Genomic DNA, 17,558 nt, shown 5'->3' on the forward strand with positions numbered 1-17,558 from the left:
TGATAGCCATAAGTGATGGTTTCAAGTTCAATTCGACTATTGATCTTTTTTTAAATTCATAATCACGGTTAACCCTTGATATATCCGCTACCATCACATTTAACGCATATGTTGCGACGCCTCGATTATTTGTAACACCAACATTGGATTTCAATTTCCGCGCTTGTGTTTCGATAAAATAATTTAGACAAACAAATAAAGCAGCAAACTGCGTATTGGAACATCGTTACATAAAATAAAGACATTTCTGATAAAACAAAAGAATGCAGCCCCATAGGTGGTTAGTTGTATATTTCAGTAGCAGCCAGTGTTTAATAATTTTATAACTATATATGCAATACGGTAATTAAGAATGAATATACGTGTGTTATTAATACGACCAGATATCTGCTTTTGTTGTAAAAACAATGAAGAGCAAGAATGTGGAATATTAATGATGTTGCCATGAAACACGATGATATTTATTTGAAACATTTCATGAACCGATCATGTTCCGACCCAGTTAAGCCAATATTATTTTATTCTATTTAATTCTATTTAAAAAGAAATTTAGTAAAATATGACACACACATGTATATATCTTATATATGTATAAATTTCATTGAACAAATGCTATAGTAAATAAAATAATATTTAATTAAAAGAAAGTTTAATCTATAAAAAGAATTTTTTTTAATTATACAATCACTTATAGCGCATGTATATAGCTTATAGCACACCGTTATATTTAAGAAAAGAAAAAGAAATACATGTGATTCTGAAATACTAAGTTTTTTATCATCAAACTGTCAACTAGAAATTATTCAAGCTAGAAAAGAATCTTTTATTTACATATAACATGTTTTAGTTGCGTAATCTTTAAATATTTAAGAAATGTTAAAAATTTGCATGCAAAGTTTCTTTTTTACCTAATCTTTTTATATTTCTAATATTAAATTATCGCGATATTGATTTGAAACGAAGAAATGATAATCAAGAATGCTAAACCGACATGGGTATGCGAATGATAATTAATCAAGGAGAAGGCTCGTAGAATATTTCTGCCGAGGAAACCTCAAATGAGAAATGCGAATTCGAAGTTATTGGCACACGTGTCCGCGTGAGGAAATATGGAGCACCGTAAGAATGCTCGTTCAATAAGCCGTTTATTCGTCGACAAATGCCCGTAACGAGCCCATTATCGGTTGTTGCAATACAGAAAAGCAATCGAGCTAGCCGCACATTTAGTTGGCATGTTTACGAGCACCTGACAACCGACTGCCAACGAGAAGAAATGAAATTTGACTTTCGACAAAATTCATTTCCACCCTTAACTTACGCTTTAACTTCTTCCATTAATTCCTCCGATTATTTAATCCCTTCAGATCTTTTAATTCATCTCTTAACCCAACCTCTGTATACAGAGATCAATCGTTTAAAATTGGAGAAAAATATTATATATTTTGTTTGAGAAAAATTCTAAATTAAAAAAATTAAAAAATATAACGTGCATATACTTTGTCGAAAATAGAACGATCTAATATGTTTTCTTTGAACAAGCGCTTTATATGGAAAATAAAAAGAATTGTTTCGTGGAATGTTCCATGGTAAATCAGAAAATATGACAGAAGAGACAACGTTTGAAATTTAAAATAGCGCGAAGAATTGAAAGGAAATTGAAAAGTAAGACGTAAAGAATTGGAGCAAATACAGAAGATTTTATTTTGGTATATTCTATGCTCAATCGGAAAATAAAATTGAAAAAAATCGAAATTTTCAACAATGTGAGGAATTAGAAAAGTTAACAGATATTTATAATTACATACGTAACGATGTAGACCAACAGTATGATAATCGATTAATGCAAAACTCCAAGTGAATATAAACGGGCTGTTGAATAAAAATACCAAATCGCACGAATGCTGTTTACTACAGTGGAATATTTGTTTCATAAGAAGCGATTAACGTTACTGGTTTTCACCGTAGCGTCGATTCATTAGTGAGTGTTGTTTCAAGCTTCAACGGAATCGCCATTAAATTACGTTGAAGTATGTATCAGTGTTTGCGATATTCAAAATAATTTCTGTTATTCTCGAACTTGTACTTACAAGACATTACGCAAATTGTATTTTAGGCGAATTTAATTAATAAAACCGAAACGGATATAAATAGATACGACGTATCTATTTATAGAAGAAACTATTTAATTAGTAGAGAGAAGATGGAAGGAATTATCGGAGAGGAGATTAAAAACATTTCTCATTTGCTAAAATTTATAGTAACCTTCGTAAACGAGAAAGGAATGCCATTACATGGGACGAGAGTATATTAATTGCTCTTTGTTGAAATCAATTCGGTAAAATTATATGCACGCGTATAAAGGCTGATATGAAGATAATTGATGAAGTTATAGTAGAGGTCTGTAGAACAAATTTCCTTTGATCAATAAAATGTTTGGTTAAAATGGTAGAATGCTAATTAAGGTGGTTGTAGGAAGAATTGTAAATACGTGTAAAATTTCAGATTGCCAATGTCGGAAATTTGAATATCGAATGTATAAACTTCCAAATATTCATGTTACCGATGTTTTACACTTCCCAATTTTCGATGCTCCAAGTCTTCGAATTTTATGGCTTTTGAACTTCCAAAAATTTTAACTGACGAAGTTTCGAACTTGCAAATTTTCAAATATTCAAGTTCTCAAATTGGCATAGTTTCGATTTTCCAAATTTTCGACCATTCGAACTTTCCAATTTTTCGTTTTTGAACTTCCTTTTCAATTGTCAAACCTTTACAATCTTGAAAGAAGATTTTGAGAGATATTCCCAAGGAAAATGAAATCTTAAAAAGAGTACTTCAATATTCAATCTCTACATCCTTAATTATTAATTTAATAATTTTCCAATCTTTAGATCTTTCAATTATCAAGGATCAGGCTATAAGTAAACTACAGAACATTAAAGCAATTAATATCAACCAGGTCATTTTTAAAAGCACTTTTTTATTACCTTTCTCGCAACTTAAGAGGAGATATTCAACACAGAGATATTTCATTATTCTTTCGAAAAAAGTAATAGTATAAAAACGTATCTCGTTGATCAAACCCAATCAACACGAGAAAATTAAACTAGTTAACGATAATTATAATATTCTCCTCAAATACAAGCCGAAAAAGAAATGACAGTAATTGGTGAAAATTGTAATGTTCTCGTCTGTTAATGCAAACACAATATCAATTTAAAACCTGCTGTTTATTCAACGAGATGTACGTTTCAATATTTTCTGAAAGCGCCAGCTCCCATAATTAACGAATGTGAATTATTCACCGATATCATCTCGTTATCACATACGTATACACATGAATAATCGTACACACATAATTGAAGATTATTGAAGCTGAAGTTAATTAAATGTTACGTAGCAAAAATTGCGCGTTGGAGCGTAGTAAGAAGTGGTTTTCTCTCTCTCTCTCTCTCTCTCTTTTCCTTCCTCTCTCTCTTTTTCTCTCTCTTCGTCGATTCCCTCTCGGATGAGATAATTTGCTCGCTCCTCGTCTATCAGGCAAATTATCTGTCGCAAAGCTCGGTCCTACAAAGACACCGGAAAGAGAACATTTTGTCACGGTAACACTGGCTCGGTCTCGAATGTCGCGTTAAAGTCGTTCCACTTACGACGTTGATTTTCAAGCGAATGTTTTTGCTAAAATCGCGAAAGGCCCTTCTACGCTTCGTATTGTTCATGGAAATTGCTCCTCTTCGTAATCGCTCGAAACGATTCTCAGCTGGTCGACTTTGGAATTGAACGACTAGAGCGGAGAGTTCCAAAGTTCTTCAGGATTTATTATTCTTATTAAATGAAGCATCACTTTCGGTTATTTAATACTTAATTAGTGACAATCTTGTAGTTACGTATAATATCGTAATTTAGCTTAAAAATATTAGTTTACTTAATTTAATTAAATACATTGATTCTCCATAAGTTTCAAATACCAGAACTAGAAAATTGCTATCATAAGCGGTTTTATTCCAACCAAGCAAACAGGTTTAATAATTGTCATGTTATTCGTATGACACTAATAAAAATTCAAGACAATTAAAAAATATATACAGACACAAGGAAAAGTTTGCACATAGGCACAGACAAAAATCAAAATGACATTAAAAACGATTCTCTAATTATTGTCAGCTAAGTGGTTCACAAAATGTTTTCTGAATGAAACAAATAGTAACGTTCCCCAAATTTAAAGAATCTCTCCATAAATACAAAAGCAAACACGATGAAACGTAACAGAAAAATGTGTAGCATAGATGGAATTTAGAATAGTCAAACAACGTTACACTACTATCTATAGATAAAAATTTACGATCACACAAACAGCAGAACACACATTCCTTTGCTAAAACCTTTTACGAGAATCTCAAATCAAACTGTATGGCATCCAGCTAAGCCTTTCTACCTGCTTAAACTTTAAAGTTCAATCACCTAAAGCATTTCGCATGCAACGAAACCGCTAACAACACCTGCAAACTCACCAAGGTTCTTTAAAAACACCCTTGCATCCTCAACCAATCTCCCCGGGCGTGTCTAATTTCTCTCACGCGGCATACTGCCGTCTCTGAAGAATCGCACGCTCAAATTTCTCAAGCGCTCTCCATGAGAATGCGAATCCACTCTCTCGAATTCGCTTCAGGCGAACGAGATCAGGGAGAATTCTGCGTGGGTCTTGTCGTGTACGTCGCGTCATCTTGCGTTATCTTGCTTGGTTAGATTGCGACGAAAGATAATTTTATATTTTAGAATCGCATTTAAAATGTTCATTAGACGATGTATTATAATGGCTCACGAATTGAACAGAATTTTTTTTACGATGGGAAACTTTTATACGCTCATAGCACGTGTCACGTGAAATATCTTGAAATTCCATTGACATTATAACGAGACACGATTATTAGTAGGTCGTCCGAAAAGTTTAAAAGTATTATTCTATCGAATTACGTATGATCCATTTTGTTCTATCAAACTAAAGATCACAACGTTCGATAGATTAGGTTTCATGTTTGTATAAAAATGACCTATATAATTCATTCAGTTAATATGACGCTTTTTAGAGATTTTTGAAATTGCTGACGAGAGTCGTTTTCCACGAGAATAAAGCGGAAAAATTTCAGTCAACCTGTTGATGTACGTCCTCGTGGATTTTAAAGCTACCTTTTTTTAAATTTGCTGTTCCTAACTAGAAAGTATGGCTTACTTTCTGTATATTTGAATCGCCAGAAGTGGATTAGGTTTCGGGATATTCTTAATTTTCCAGCCTACGCGAGACACCCGGTTAAGTTGTGATCATATAGAGAGCGGCAAGAGACGAATTTGCCACTGACTATGCCATCGCTTGTTTTGCCGCTCACCGCTTTATATGGTCGCGGTCGTACGTAGATTTCTACAATTAGAACCTTTGTCCTAATGTGAAAGATGATTCTCGTTTTCGGCTTCAGCGATCTAAAATAGCCTCGGGAAAGACAGAAAAGTTTAGATAGGAAATGTTGCGGTCCGGATTGGTATCCTTAATACCAAATTTGTGAGCAACCATACAAAACTTACGAGATACGAATATATAGGTATCTCGCGTGATTAAAACACGGGACGAGACAAATGGAATTATCATTCGCGATTAGTGGAAGGGAGGCTTGGTTCTCGTGACGTTCTAGCCGCCTCCAGTGTCAAGGTTGACGGGAGATTGTCGCGCGGAGGATTTGCATGCGTTCCTCGTCGAATGCCATGGAAAAGAATCGAACGCCGCGTCGTCGTTTGGTTCCACAATAAAACCGGTCAGTCTCAGCGTTCTCTCTCTCTGCCTCTCTCTCTGTTCCACTGCGTCGCTTTTGCTTTTCTCTTCTTCTCCACTTGGGTTCCGTTCGTTCTGGCCGTGGTGCTGGGTGGGTTGGTCGGGTTGGCTGGCTTTCGCCGGCCGCGTGGCTTCTTTTTCCTCGTGTTCCGCTCGTCATTAGTCAACCTCTGCATCGGGGACCAGTTACACGGTAAACGGGGCAGACCGTTCTCGCGATCCTGAGGCCGCTTGCTTTCGGGCGATGGCCGACGATCTGGCGCGCGCCAGTCAGCTCGACGAGCAGAGAACGCCGCTCTTGAGGAAACAAACACAGCTAGACCAACAGCAAGGGAACAAGGGCTGTCCTGTCCTTGTCTCCAGCTGGCCCAAATTGTCGCACGCGCGAGCAACGCCGAAGTTTGGTGAGTCTTGTTCCGAGGAATTGAAGGATCACGGTTTTTATGGAGACTAGGTGGCATTTCGAGGACAAAGTTTCGCTGTAGTTGGTCTGATAACGAGATTGATTCTTAAATGTATAGAAACGGAAAAAATTTAAGATATCCTATCGTCTCTACTGAAATGATGCATAGTGTTTTGGAGAGAAAGAGTTATCTATGAAAGTCATCGTGCATTTTGTAAGAAAGCCAGCTTTATTTAAATAAATAAATATATAGTGATTCGCGAGAGTACTTGGACATTTATTGTAGGAAGCTTTTATAAATATATTGTGTGTGTCATATGAGTTTTTGAAATTTCATTAACACTGTGACGAGATGTGGTTAACATGATTAGATCGATAACATTTGATTTTTTTAAACATTATTTAATACACTGATTTAATAACATTTGATTGATATTTATTACATGCACTTGTTACGTATTTTTATTACAAGACTTATTATGTGTATTTTAGACTAGAGTTGACAATAAGAACGTTATTTTCGTGGAATGATAAGATCTTCTCATGTAGCCTGAAATTAAAAATTTAAAAATTTCTTTGTAATACAAATTTGAATACCCTCTGAATAATTCTGAATTGGCATAACGTTTAGAAATTTTCTAAATAGATTAATACCGTATCGTGTCTCGTTTTAGAAATTATAAGACTTTCATAATTCTGTTGTTTCCTCATAGAAATTAATCATTCTATTAGTCTATCTATTAGTTCTAGTTAATTACCTAATTTCATATCTTCTCGGATGATACTATGTATGTGATACTATTCTATAAGAACGTAAAGAATATCTTTCAAGTATATTTCTTAGTTATTAAGTTCATGGTATACTATATTTTAGTTCATTAATTATAAAATTCTTATATGATCATGATAAATGGTTTATCGATATAATCTAGCTTATGGCGATTCATCTTTCACTGTAGAGTAGAGACCTTTTTACAGCAGAAACCAACATCATTCAACTAGTAATAATCAAGTCGATTTAGAGCTCTTGCATCCTCTTGGCAACAGTTTGTGCGTATAATTGATTTATTGATGATTTTTATCGCAGAGTAACTACATAGTTCCTCACCTTCATAAAAACCTATTCTTAGCAATGACGATCTTTGATTCTACTGCAATAATAATTTTCAAACTCATGTTCCATTGATATTATCATTTATGATTGCAAAATAGTCTACTAACAATTTTTCTGGTTCACAAGAATGCTCGTTATAATTATAAAGCCCCAAGATCTATAGCTTCCCAAAGATTAATATTTTTATATTATCTATGAAAATGATAAAAAGGATTCCTTAAAACATTAAGAACAGTTGATTTGTTCAGAATTGATTTAAAAAGATAAACTATAGACTATATATTTAAAATGACAGATAAACTATGCAAAAACTTTTAGACAGAGACGGGACATCTCTATGTAAAAATGACTCAAATCTCCAGGCAATTGGCTTAAAAGGTTTCAAAAAGTAATACTGAAAATTCCACTCAGAATTGCACGAATGTTTAAGTAACATTCTTTGTTACATTAGAAAAATCAGAGACAAAGAGAAAAGCCCCATGACAAAAAAGAAAATAACTTGTTTTAATGCTAGAAAAAAATTATAGAATCTTAGAAGGTAAATAATGACAAATTAACACAGTAATTTTCTCTAATTTAAGTGAATGAATTAAATATAAACATTTAACACTTCAATCATAATCGTTGGAAAATTTGTTCTTACAATTTCGCTTACATAATTTAATTAGCTAAAAGAAGATTCTCCGATAATTTCCCAATAAAAATTCTCCTAAAAACTACTATTCAATTCGAAACGAACTTTTATTTGATTGGAATAAAAATCCTCATAAAAAAATACAAAAATATTAATTGAAAGTCGATCAGATTTCCAATATTATTTACAATATTCGACCGCTTAAATTCTAAGCCGCCCCTCCCCTCCATTATTAGAGGCAATGCGTTGCAAATGTAAAACGAAAAAAGGCAGAATTCTGTCGGTTAACTGTATTTAACTGGAGTCGACGAGCAAACGGTGCATGGTAGTTTTTACGTTTCATGTGTGCTTCAACAGAGCCAATAGTGCGTATGGTTGCGTTTGAGAGCTGGAAAGGAAGTCGATGGGAGATTGGAATGAGCTCGCGTGTACCTCGATACTCGTAGTGGGGATTTCACGTGGCTTTCGACGAAGCATTTTTCAGTAACTGGACTTGAACGTTGTTTATTCGAAACGAGAATTATAGAATGCTCGTTGCTAGCCAATGATTATACATTTGAGCAAATTGCTGTGTTTAATTGGAAATTATCGAGTACTACGAGTTCCTTTAATTTCTCAACTATCGGTTCACATGTATATATAATTTGTTCCACGGGTTACAGTTTTTCACATCGCATATTGAGCAGAGAGACGCTTCAGGAGGTAACTCGCATCGTTTAGGTGTATTATCCATCGAACTATTGTTTAGATAATTTAAAAATTATATATATGAAATTGTGAGTTTAGTTTAAATCGTTGCATATGACAGATTGAACTGTTGTCGATCTAGATAATTACAGCAAAATTAGGATTGTAATTGATTACATTCGACGTTTGATGTGTTGACGTTGAACCAACGTTTGATTAAGTTAACTGATGGATAATAAGATGATAGATGGATAGATGGATGATAAAATGTTTAGACATTAGGATCTGTAGACTGCAATACAACTGTTAAATACATAAAAACAAAAAGAAACGCTGTAATACAACGATTATACAACAAAGTATCCACAAAAAGGTATGAGAATGCGTGTAAACCCATACATGAAGATTTACACTATCTGCCATAAACTTAATTTGCCTAGCCTAATTAGCATTTAAAACATAAATTTGGACCCATTGGTTACATTCAATATTTTAAATTATAAAACACCTGTCGTGAATAAAATAACTGACTTGCAATCAAACAGCTGGGAAATGAAAATAGAGAACAGTATTATTCAATTTATACTAAACATCAATAAATATTCTAATTAATTCTAAATAATTCTAAATATCCTAATAAATAGTACAGGGTAGTGTATGTATATTTTTAAACAGATTCTATAAACGTACAAATTCTTTAATAAGGCATTATAAGCAGAATCAGGACGAGAAAATTATAACGTGTATTATTTAACGTAACAGCACTGTTTTACAAAATGCTTTTGTTATTATGCTTCAGGCAACGAGATGAATTACAAGGGCAGTGGGAAGGTCCACTTCGGAGTGGACGATGTGTCCCTCTACGGGACGCCGAAGGAGGAGCCGGGCCCGGGTCTTCCGGGCCAGGAAGTCAAGCAGAGCTTCTTGAAGAATCAGCTTCAGGCCCTGTTCCAGCCTACCGACAACAAGCTGGCTATGAAGCTGTTCGGAAGCAAGAAAGCTTTGATGAAGGAACGGATCAGGCAAAAGGCTGCAGGTCACTGGGTCATCCATCCTTGCTCCAGTTTTCGGTGAGTCCTTCCGCCAGATATCAAACCGTTTCACCTTGACAGGCAACCAGATATCGACCCTGTCTCGATTTTCCAACTAGATGGTTTCTAGCCATGCTGACGCTGTACCTTGTTCTGAGTTAAAAGAGTGTATGATTTTCTACAAGAAACATATTGTATGATGATATATCATGGTTAGAGAAGTAGACTATGCAGCCTTTGTCGTATCTTTTGACGAAGAATTTTATCTTCAAACGATATTTTTAATGACGTTTTTCTTTAATCACGTCGTTAGTGGTATTTCACATTAGAAGTATTTATTTGGTTAGTGGTATTTCACATTAGAGTGGTGAAAGTGATCAATTTATAATCTTTATCGAGTAGAAAGTTGATAAATCAATACAGAATAATTCTGGATAATTTGCACAGAATACATTATTAGGAATTTGAATAATTTTTTCTAAATTATGTGGCTTATTTTTCTTTTGTATTAGCAAATTTTTCATACATCTAATTACGTACCTGTAGTTTCACGTACGCTGGCTGAGGCTTCCGGATGCAAGCCACGTAATATACGAGATTTTATCTGAGCTTAGAAACATAGTGTAACAATTATTAATAGAGCTGTCGAAGAATTTCATAAAGGTTGTGCACGTCACGCATCTTTCTTTGTGCCGTTATTTTTACAGGCGGTCATTTAACAAAGCGTGGCACATTCTTGTTGCACTCTATGTATAGAATACTCCAATTAATTGCAGAAGCTTTGAACGACAAATTTAACTTCCGATATTTAAAGGCCCTTGTATGCACTCGATCATGTTGTCTTCGGTTAGAGTTTAAATTGAAATGTGACATTACATATACGAAGATCGCAGGAGAAAAACATGACACATAACAAAATATAATACAACAGAAAATAACGGCCACCTATTAAGTTCAAAGGTGTAAGTTCTCTTAACCGATCAACTTAATAACCGATGAATGAAACAAAGTGTTATGAGAACCAGAGAAGCAACTATTAAGACAAGAAATATTTTAATACCGTCGATATTTTAATATTACGACGAGCAAAATTTTGTTTCATTTCAAAGTTAAATAAAAAAGTGCTTTTTCCACTCCATCTTAATCTATTTAATAAATTTCTTGCGAATAGAAAAATATATGTGAATTGGAAATGGCTTAAAGAGCGCAGCGGGGTTAAGAAAAATCGTAGGTAATTTCAGGATCGAATAAATTCTTTTCCGATAGAAATCGGATCGTGTACCCTCGAAGACCGGTTAATTTGCGTGAAAAATAGAGCGTGTTGCAAATAGAGAGTGTAGCAGATTTTTCTCAAATTTTTTTCTCTTTTTTATTCAATCTGAAAGCAACATTCCACGACGATCGCTAACGAGGAGTGAATTTGGTGGATCCATCGCGTGGCTACCACTCCTGTCTAGCCTAATTACCAATTAAAACGTCTAATTAAAGTGCCTCGCCACAAGAGCAGATCCGAATCGAACGAAACAGTTGCGTCGAAGGTTTTCTTCATCGCGATTGCGCGGTGATCGGCTTTGACCCAGTTCGCAATCTTGCTGGAGAAAACAATCGATGATAAATTTGGCTAACATTGAATAACGGACGATTCGATAAACATTTGTCTCTGGCAATCTTGCAGACATTTGCATTAGGTTTATTTATCTTTCATCGAGACAACAATTTCAATCTTTTGACATTGTAACCAGATTCGATTGTAATTTTTTTAAACAAATTAGAAGAAATCAAAACTTTTTAATCCTTACGTTGCGTAATTAATTACTCCAATCATCGTGAGAATTATTTCAATGAAACAAAATGTTTCAAACAATCCACTTATCTCGAATTTGACTTAACAAAACGTCGTTTAGCTAAATTCACACCTCGATTTCCAGCTACTCAATTTCCATTTTCCACTACTTTATCGTACAAACCAAAATCAACCAACAATTTACCCTGAAAATTGCCATGCAGAGATGCATGTTGCGTATATCAACATAGTCTAACACATTTTCGATTGCGATGCAAATTGCGCGTGTCGCTATAGCGCCAGCAAAATGGCTTTACGCCATGTATTACGAATGTGGTTATATACGTTAGTACTGTCACAGGACTGCGAAGGGTTAAAATTTCTCCAATGGTATCCTCGCGTGTCAACCATGTTGGGAAGAATTATAGATGCTTTGAGGATCCCTGACCTCTGGCTTCCTGGGCAGTATACACCACTTTCCCGTATCGCAGCCGAATTCCTCGTGCGGCTTGGACAGTTCCATCCGAACAACCGGAATGCGTCTGTCTGTGTCGCGACATATTTCGAGGAACGATCGAACAAAGAAGATATTCTTCCCGTGGGATAACGCGTGCCACTAGACTGATGTGATCGATTCGGGTCATTGAAACTACTATGGTGGTCCAGTTTTATTCCACATTGATATTCGGACATGGTACTGTTTTTGTATATGTTGCGTTTTACAAGAAGGGTAATTTAATTGTACAATAGATCTTTAACAAGTCCACTTTAAACGTCGTTTCAAAAGGGCGCTCTTGCCTCTTTAACTGGCCGCCCGCTAGCCCTGTTTTGCTAGTTGACCGCAAGTACACGCCCGCATGATCGAAACAACTATTATCCCTAAATTATATTGGGTTTTAGAATAGAACAGTCACACGATATATAACCTTTAAAATATATGAGACGGAAGACAGTTTTATGACGGATCTTGTAACAATGGCCACAGGTACCGCACGCTCGACTCTTGACAGAACGAACTTGAATGAACCGTCAATCATCGATGCCAAACTATTGGGTTGACAACTAAGTTTTTATTTTTTTTTTATTTTATTTTGGTTTTTACAATTTGTCCTGAAGGACATTTGGTAAAGTGTTATATCTCATTGGTAAATAAAAAAAAATAAAATAAAATAAAATAAATATAGCATGTGGGTAGCTACCCCCAGCGGGGTGCCAGCTTCGTGTTTTCTAAGCTATATCTTTTATGGACAACTAAGTGATTGCGGATTTTGTCATTAGGTGGTATTTTATGTTATATTGGATTGGCAACTAAGTGATTGCGGATTTTGTCATTAGGTGGTATTGACAAAATCACTTAGTTGCCAACCCAATATAACGTAAAATTAATTGTAAGGAAATATTTCTGAGAATCGATGACTAACAATGTCTGTATGTTCCGAAAACGTCTGAGGGGGGCACACATACATTCGTTCACATTAAAATACTGGGACACACTTTAAAACGGAATAACTTTTTTAAAATTGGACCAGACGTCTCGATATTTTTTTTGAGAAGTTACAAGGATTAGTTTGATCGACGCGTGAATACGATTCTTGAAAAATTGCAATCGACTGGAATCGCGAAGAAAATAGTCTAAATGTTTTTACAATTTTTCTTATCCGAGTCTGCGATGAATGAAAACTTAATTAAGCAATACGTTTTGTTGATGTCAGTTCTGCACATGTTAAAAATTTCGTCGAAATCGATCAACGTTGCTATTATCCTAATGCAATGGTATACTTCTGCTATAAATTATTTTAGATTCGAATTTTTAGATATAAATAATATATTTCAAAAATATTTCTGTTAATAATGAATTTTTAAAGTAAATTTATAAAATTCACGTGATCGAAGACGTCTCTTCGGTATTATTATAATACCAAACGCAAATGATTAAAAATTTTGTATACGTAACTCAAAGGGATGATTTGCGCTATATTTTCTAGCGAAAAAAATATCGGTACTTGAGATCCTTTAAAAAGACCGGCTTTCTCCGTTATCACGGACTGGGAACTGGTCGACAGATCGAAAATCTACGTCTGAAGAGCCCTCGAGGCGTGGATCGTAGGTTGGAATTGCTGAAATTACCAGGCACCGTACCATAACCATTCGCGAAACAGTGCACCGGGCGTTTGTCGTGGCAATTGCCTGAAATTGCCCCGCTCTTCCGTTCAGAATTTTCTTTAATTACTGATAATACAAGGACACGCTGTATCCAGCTTATCTCGGACGATGAAATTTTCATGCAAACCACCGCTAACGATCCTACTGCGTTGCCTTTTGGCGATCGTTGATGACAAGAACCCGAGGAATCTTTCAATTATGCAACCTCTCGGCCGTTCTAATCGCCGATCGAAATATATGTACGTTAGGATAAAGGAGGTATTAACGACAGTTTAACGCGGAGAATTTCTGTTTGACTTTTGATAATCGCCTAAGTGAAATTTAGGTACCTCATGGTCCTTGGATTCGTTAACGTCGGAGGATAGATGAGACAGAATTGCTGGAAATTTCAAGTTTGCTTTAGAACTTAGGAAGTTTTAGACTATCAAATGCGAATTCGAAGTCGTAAATATTCATAACCTTGGGTTAAACTTCCCATGGTATGACATAATGACGAAGAACTGAACGATTAGAAAAATAATTGTTTCTTCGTCCTCGAGATTTCAAATTTTTCATTGTAAAATATCAAACAGGTCATGTATCTCTATAAAATTGTTTTTATAAAATTTTTATCAAAGATACAACGTATAATAAAAGTGAATGACCGCGATAATTTGGTTGTAAGGACAGCATTCGTGGTTCGGATCATCCGAGATCGAGCGAGCATCCCTTTTTCAAGAATCCATCGTTATAAATATCTCTGGTCGCAGTGATAGTTGGTCTTACAGGCGGAACTTGCTATTTTTAGTCGAACTTTTAAACGAGCATCTGACATGCGGCTCTAGAGAGATCAGAGGTCACTTTTATAGTTAGAATCTGCGTTCTACGGATACGTTCCATTTCCTGATCATGGAATCAGAATAGATCACTGTTGTTGATCGCAGAAGGAAATCCAATAATTCTCGCGAGAATTAAACGAAGGTTCCAGGAAATTGAAAAGACAGCTGCAGATCGTTTCCACTGTAAATCTTTTAATAGTTAATTTATTCATAGCTCTGTCTCTAGATATTATCAGAAGAGCTTGACACGAAGATGGTTACGTTCGTACTGCTTTGCATTGATATCTGGAAATCGTTTAAAATTCAAATATTTTTCATATTTCGTCTTTGGACGTCGCAGACCGATGTAAAGCAATGATAAATTATATTTTCATTTCTACTTCATTCCTTTTGTCTCTATTTCTTTCATTTTAATCATCTTTTAAATACGTGAAGAAACCAACGTATCCTTTAAACTTCCAACAAAGAAGCGAGACATCTTGTAATAATAAAAATAACAAGATGATAAAGTGCTGGGCTTTCTCAGAACGAAAACTTTATCTTCAGTGGTCGAAAAGAAGCCGCGACGACCGATGAATTAAATATTAACCGATTAATACATCCAAAGGAACTCGGAGTATTATATATTTGAAAAAGGAATTTATTTGCCGAAATATTTTCGTCCCTGTGCCGACGACACGTTTTAATTTTGGAGCCTCAATTTCGCTAATGGCTGGCTAGGATACCAACGAAATAAATTCACGGGCTAGGCATCGAAAGGATCTTTCTTTCGGAAGTCTTTGCCTCCTTTCAAGCTTCCTCGAGACTACTAAGTACGTATTCTCGTCTTGGCTCGACAATGAGATAAAAGGGAAGATTCTGCGAGGAAGAGAAATATTTGCTGCCTTCTTCTTTCATCGCGCCAGAAACGAGCGCTGTAATATTTTTAAGAGTTGCCGTTGACGTTCCGAAATGTGGACGGCAACTTTTTTCTTCTGTCTGTCCGCTCACTTATCGAAATTGTTTCTCGAGTTCTCATCGTTTTTGATTATTTAATTGATTTCCATCGACGTTAGAAGTAAGATTGCTCGGTCTATCACAATGGATTTGGGTCAATCGTAGGAAATAAAGGTCTAATATTTTTCATTTCGTTTAAAGTCTCGTCAAAAGATAATTTTTCAGAATTATTTGAGTTAACGATGATTTTCAGAAAACTATTTTCCTCGAAACTAAAATTACTGGTTGGAAAGGAAATAAGTTGCTTCGTTAAAAGATCATTTGTTCACTGAAGTACTTAGATCTATTGACATGGAAGTTGATAGAAACAAGATGTCTATGCAAAAGAAAATTGTAATTTCTGTAAGTTACGTGAACACTTTGGCCTGTGTGGTAAAAAGTCGTTACACTAAAACATTTTTCATTATTCAGCAAACACTCTGAATTAATTTCTAATACACACAAACACACAAATGAATTGCGAAACAAATGCAATTTGATTCAATTCCTTCATATCGCGATGAAACAGAAATTCTGGCTAAACTTTCTTTTCTCCTCAAAATAAACTAAGAATGCCAGTCTCTGTACGATCGATGAAACGTCACTCACGATGTGTACGAGTTAAATGTTGGAAATTCCGTTCGAAAACATTCGATCGATATGAGAAGTGTTTTATGAGCGAGATCGAGACGAAAAAACGAGCGAGCCAGTGATCTCTTGTCTCGATGCAAGAAACAGTTGGGAGCGTCGCGAGAGGACAAAGAGAAGGCAGATTGAGTGGTGTGGTCGGTATAATGGTAGTTAAAATCGTGGCGACTGGCATCAGCTGTAAGAATGATCTCAGAATAATCATCCGATTAAGCAAGAGAGACTACTGTGCCACTACGGGCACGTTGCTTCGAGAATCACACGTGTTTCGCGTATGCTCGTGTCGCGTTCCACGCGCAACAACGAGATAAACTCCAACGTTCGCATGATTTTTGGACGAATTCTTTGCAATATAATCGTTAGTTCGTTGAATTACGCAGATATATCAATTCTCGTTGAATTGAAATCATTTTTTAAATGTGAGATATTTCTTAATGAATCTATTTTTTTATTTTTTTATTGCCGCATCGGCTTGCAGTCATTAGCGACCACTATTATCTACATTGATAAAAAGTTTATATATGTTATAATTAAACTTATTATTATTATATTATTATATATAATATTAATATAATATAATATTATAATATTATTAATACTGGTATAGTAGTATAGTATTAATACTGATATTATTAATAATATTATTATTAATAATAATATTTATGCTAGAATTTTCCTCTTCTTGGGTTGTTTCCCTACTTTTAGTATATATCATCTAATATTCCTACTTGTTTCGAAAAGATTTCAATGAACTTAGCATTGGGATTTTGACACGAATTGTACTGATCACGTAGTTATTTCTTTATATGCTATATGTCGCTTGAAAAGTTTCTGGAAAATTTTTGTTGGAACTTAGGAAAATCGAAAGTTAGCAAAGCAGGTATTTCGAAATTTGATGTAATGGAAGAACTCGTTTGCACATTTACATTGTAGATTCAGTATTATTATATAATATGCAGTTAATTTAGTATATTTTTCATTAAAGCAGAAATCTTGAATTGATCAAAGAACGAGTATCGGAGAGAGAAAGGTTAACTGGTTTAGAATTCATGGAAAAACTTCATTACAACTTTCTGAGAACTTCTTATAACAAAAATTTGTCTCTGTTTAGTTTATCGAATTATATTCTTTCGTTTCTCCATTCCTCTTTTGTGATTCTTTCAACCAATGAAACGAACCAGTGTAAGTTGTTTTAAACATTCGTATCCTTTGAGATACCGTAGCTATCTGTATAAAGCAACAAATGTAATACAATTTAATTGGAATTAATCTAGAATGGTGTGGCGTCTTAATCCTGAAACAGCGGCGGCGTTTAAAGTCATAAGAATGTGCCATGAACAAAGAATTGCGAAACTTGGAAATTACCAGTTAAATCATTTTTCCCTATTCTTCGTTTAATCTGAGTCATTCAGCGCCATTTTCGTACGGGGAAAAGGGAAACGTTGCTTTCTCATGAAATGCAAGACACGTTTTGAGAATTT

At 34.9% G+C, this 17,558-nt stretch overlaps 1 protein-coding gene across 11 annotated transcripts in view; it reads left to right on the forward strand.

Annotated features, from left to right (window-relative positions):
* The window catches only part of LOC132914357 (potassium/sodium hyperpolarization-activated cyclic nucleotide-gated channel 3), a 222,451-nt gene that overhangs the window by 119,626 nt on the left and 85,267 nt on the right, over positions 1 to 17,558 (forward strand). For all 11 annotated transcript variants that reach the window (XM_060973412.1, XM_060973409.1, XM_060973410.1 and 8 more), the window contains one exon: positions 9,459 to 9,729. In XM_060973412.1, coding sequence (XP_060829395.1) covers positions 9,459 to 9,729 — 271 coding nt within the window. The remainder of the gene's footprint in view (positions 1 to 9,458; positions 9,730 to 17,558) is intronic.

Source organism: Bombus pascuorum, chromosome 14 (genome assembly GCF_905332965.1).
Source record: "Bombus pascuorum chromosome 14, iyBomPasc1.1, whole genome shotgun sequence".
Lineage (NCBI taxonomy): Eukaryota > Metazoa > Arthropoda > Insecta > Hymenoptera > Apidae > Bombus > Bombus pascuorum.